The following is a 4,735-nucleotide window of genomic DNA, read 5'->3' as shown; positions in this document are numbered from 1 at the left end:
ACTCCTTTTTTCACCTTTTCAAACATGACATGACAACTGCTGCTTTGCCTTTTCTCTTTCTATAAAGACAAACTCAAGAGACATAGGAGCTGATGAATCGCACGTGACAGGCTGATATACGGATGGTATTGCTTTTTCGATGACCACTGTTAAATGGGCTGCATGCTGACACAGTAAACCACAAAGCAAGGACGACTATTACAAATCAGTCCCCGGCCCTCCCTCTTTTCCTCCTCCTGCCAAAACACCATACCTGGCCCTTGCCCTGGCCAGCCATCATACCCCTTATGAATCAGAGACACTGGAGCAGAAGTAGGGAGAGACAAGGACTTATGAGCACTTGGCACTGCCTCCCCATTTTCTCCTCTCGCTCTCTCTCTCTCTCTCCTGCAGTCTGTACATTTTTCTCTCCCCTCTCCCACATTTATCTGTCTAGCTGGGTTAGATGATAAATCCTCTGGCAAGGTTTAAAGCACCAGCGGAGCAGAAACTGCCCAGGTTACACTCCGTTCACATCAGTTAATATACATAGCGGGTCAACGTTTACGAGGATACGTGCATGCCTGTCCCCTCCTCTGCCCTTCCACCAAACCAACAAACACATTCCTCTTTCTCTGTCTCTTTCAACTTAGTTGAATGGAGTTGCTTTATTGACATAACTATTTGTTATGCTTGAATGCTGACACAGCACGCAAAAAACACAGCACAACAACAGCTCATACTCAACATTCACATCATATTGTGGGGTTTAAAATCATTTTTTTTTTAGCTTGGAGTCCTAATTTCCTAAATGACCAGTATTAGATTTAAATTGTAAAGAGAGAGAGATTTTTGCTTTTTTAATAACAGTTAGATGAGAAGATTTATACCACTCTATGATTTCTTCCACTAAATATGAAGCTACAGCCAGCAGCTGTAAAGAGTGTGAAACAGCTAGCCGGGCTCCAAAGGTGACAAAAGACCTCTAAAGCTCACTATGTAACATGCTGTGCCCTCCTTCTTTCATTTGTACAAACAGTAGTGTAAAGACATACCTACATTGGAATAAAGGTGCACTCAGTCCAGCATCAAGCATGAAACAGAAAACGGAAAAACAAATACTTGGCTGAATAAACCCATCAGATACTGCCACACATTATTGACAGTGAATTATTGGTGTTATGAGTCAGTGTTTCATTTGGAATATATCAATCCACCAAAAAGCTTATTTTCTTGAGAAATCCAATTTTTTTATCTCTTATTCCCACAGTCTTTAGTGTTACTAAAATAACACGGCTAACCAATGCAGGCTGATGAGTTGAGGTGACAAAATCCATTTTTGTACAGAAACTGTTTGTCTTCATGGATTACATTGTCAGGAAGACTGTCGACACATCACACCTTTTGTCTTTCTGTGTTTCCAGAGATATGTGTTATTACAGACACGTAAGGAATTTAATCGGATTTCTGAAAGGGAATTTGGCTAAATATTTTCCCCCGGGCACAGGGAGCTTGCTTTGTGTGTGTTTAACATTTTTTTGATATTACAGTTGAGGCAAAAAAAAAAAGCCTCAATTGCTATTATTGTTTTGTCTGATATTTTGCCAACTGATTGCGGATTCCTGTGTCTGAAAAGATTTGCGTGAGCTCTCGTCACAGGTGAAAGAATGCATAGACATGCGCACCTTTTAAGCATAGAAAGAAAGAAGAAAGAAAGCAAGAAAATATTCCCTTATGTAACTGTTCTTCAAAGTTAATGCAATTCCCCCATTGTTTGACACCATCACATATACTGATGGACCTGCCAAAGCAGAGCTTAAGCATTAGATTGTAGAACTGTTTACACTGAAGAGCTAATAGGGATGAAAGTCAAATCTCTCATTGTAAGAATCTATTTGAGGCATTCCTTATTTATAAAAACAGGAAAATAAACTGCTCCCCTTAAGTCCACCACTGTGCTAACCAGTATATACAGCATACAAATATTGATAATATGGCAACACAGTTCTGAAGTTACCATCTCCTTTGTCTCTCTGCCTCTGTGCCTACAAATAACCCACCTAATAAACAGGGACTGGGACAAGCAGAGAAGCAATGCGGCCCCGACTCTGGTCTGCTTCACTGGACCCGAACACAACCATTTCATCTGTTGAGCCAGCAGGCCAAATCAAGTGGTCTTTATTAAAGTCGCTTTGATGGATTCACCCCTGGCCTCCCCCGCTGTGATCTATCGCTTGTCCGGCCCTTGGAGGTCGTAATAAACTTGTTTAGCAATGGGGTCACTGCATGCAAGCAGAGAGAGTGTGTGTGTGTGTGTGTGTGTGCGTGCGTGCGTGCGTGCGTGCGGTTGCTTTTCGGCTTGTAGAGTATGTCATCTGGTGTATCAGGTGTATCGTCACGACCAGTGTGTTGTACATCCATATAGCTGCTGGCACTGGATCCACTTATGATTATGTTTGTAGTTTTCTCACAGATTGGATCATATATTTATACACACACACATTTAAACAATGGTCAAGCACAGTAACAGCGCTGTTATCCTTTTGATTAGTTTTACTTTCATGAGCAGCTCCTGCATATTTCCTAATGGAGTTGTAAATCAAAGGCAGCTGAGCCTGGGAAAGACTTTCAGAGATTCAGAAGGATACAGAAAAGCTATTTATTTGTAAAAAAAAAAAAAAAGGAATAAATTCCTGTTTCTTTCAATATATATATTTTTCCATAACCAGAGAGCAAATATTTTTCTCTTTCTTAAGTATCTCTGAGACTGACTTGAAAGAGCAGGACATGTCAAAACACCAAGGCCTGACTCACACTTCATTACGCTTGTCTCATTTCTGCAGTTGTATTAAATTTGCAGCAGTCAGAAATGAATTGCGTTCGGTAATGTTCTGTCTGTCCTTCAGCGAATGAAGAGCAACAATTAGCAGCCGTTGTAGACCCGGTCAGCCCATGTCCTTGTGTGTCGTCTTCCAGTTAGCAATGGCTGCTGTCCCCAAGCGTACGCTGGCACATCCAGGTCATTGTTAGTCGAGGTGAAACCCATCCGCTTTCTAATGGGCACCACAGGGACCGGTGTTATTGGATGATTCATCAGATCAATGGCCAGGACTTCTCATCCAGCATGTGTAGCTTGTTGGAGTTTATGTAGCCTACATGGTAACAAGCACCTGGCACTGTGGATTATAGGCGCCAAAGACTGTGTTTTATTTTATTGTTCAAACAAAGTTAAAATTGAATTTACAACTTCGTTCCCAGATGTTATTACAAAATGTTTCATTTTTGAAAGTAAATCACACCAGTGAAAGTGTATGATGTACTTTTATGAGCAAAATCTCTCACAAATAAACTTTTATGAGAGGTGTGTCTGGAAAGAATCGGGGATATTTCATCCTGAAAAGCCCTTTGGAAGATACAGCAAAGGGCAAAGCCTGTTGCCGTTCTTTATGGTGTTGTTTTATTAACAATGTAAACCACTGAAGTCACTGTAGGTTATCTTACGTTATATTGTAAATGAACTGAACTACAGTTTTAAACAGGTACTGATGTTTTATAGTCCAGTGATGCTACTGGAATAGAGTTACATTACATATATCACAAACACCAAGATCAAAGTTAACAAACCATTTAGTGTGAAATTGAGACTTTATAGTAAAGAGTTTATTTAATTAGTTGACTTTCTGTAAACTATACAAAAGAATTTGAATCATTGCAGTTTGGCCATATCACTTCAAAAATGTATTTACAGCAAACAGACAGCATACGTTTTTGGATTTTGATATAAAAATAGTTATGGCGATAAAGCGCCTCTAGGTTGATCAATTGAATTTCATTTTGGTTTGAGTAACTGTTCGTATGTAAGTGCATAATTTGACGTGATCCGTTGTGTTTTTGTCACATGTAGCAAAGCTCAATACCCTCCATTTCCTTCCTCCCTTAAATATAGTCTGGGCACCTTTGTGAATAGATATTGTAAGTGGAATTTCTCACTCAGGACCACAGTCATTTGCTGAGGACCTGCACATGTCCCCAGGCAAGTGCTTAAGCACCCCTCCAAGATGTCCAAAAGCTGAAACCATCAACATTCTGATCTGAACTTCTTCCCATAATATACAATTTTCTGGATATTGTTCATTATATTCATCGGAGGTGACATTCATCTGACGCCATCAGAAGTTTGCAGGGCGCACCATCATGGTTGTCATGGTAGCCATCAAATTTGGACCCTTCCAATAGTACCATTTGATGCCATTGTAGCGAACCACACTGGATGAGCCGGGGTAATATATGCCATTCAGGTTGGATGGACCGCAAGCCTCAAACCACCAACCTGCAGAGGAAATATATCAGAGAGTTCAAGGAAAAAGTCTGAATTAATTGAATTCGAGCTCATGAAATGCAACACCCAAATGTACAGCTGTAAGTCAGCAGTAACTTTATATTGCTGCAGAGGGAAAATGAAATGCACTTCAGGACATTTACAAGGGGGTGGATAGAAATGTTTAACAAGGTGGGTTATAAGGAGAGACAGATTGAGATGGAGGTAGATGAGTAGCAGAAGTTGTGGGGGTGCTGCGTACCTCCAGATGCCAGCTGGGCGCACTTGCAGGTGCAGCGGTCGTTGTCTCTGTCCTTGGTGCTGAACTGGGTGCCAGTGTGGGTGAGGCTGCTGGTCCGTCCAGCTGTGCCACTAAAGCCCTCGACATGAAGGCTGGATTTTGGGAGAGCAGAAAAAGAAATTAAAAAAAAAAAAAAA

At 40.9% G+C, this 4,735-nt stretch overlaps 2 protein-coding genes across 3 annotated transcripts in view; one reads left to right on the top strand and one right to left on the bottom strand.

Annotated features, from left to right (window-relative positions):
• col9a2 (procollagen, type IX, alpha 2) overlaps nt 1-4,735 on the top strand; it is a 78,023-nt gene that overhangs the window by 19,737 nt on the left and 53,551 nt on the right. The gene's annotated exons all lie outside the window — the stretch shown is intronic.
• Nucleotides 2,681-4,735, bottom strand: part of angpt2b (angiopoietin 2b) — a 20,209-nt gene continuing 18,154 nt past the window's right edge. For both annotated transcript variants that reach the window (XM_035681988.1, XM_035681989.1), the window contains 2 exons: nt 4,560-4,690; nt 2,681-4,309 (listed from right to left, as the gene is read on the bottom strand). In XM_035681988.1, coding sequence (XP_035537881.1) covers nt 4,149-4,309; nt 4,560-4,690 — 292 coding nt within the window. In that variant the 3' untranslated portion in view covers nt 2,681-4,148. The remainder of the gene's footprint in view (nt 4,310-4,559; nt 4,691-4,735) is intronic.

Source organism: Morone saxatilis, unplaced genomic scaffold, assembly GCF_004916995.1.
Source record: "Morone saxatilis isolate NCDOM2014 unplaced genomic scaffold, NCSU_SB_2.0 Contig9, whole genome shotgun sequence".
NCBI classification, from domain to species: Eukaryota; Metazoa; Chordata; class Actinopteri; family Moronidae; genus Morone; species Morone saxatilis.
Note: the sequence above shows the minus strand (reverse complement) of the source record. Positions and strands in the feature narration are given on the sequence as shown.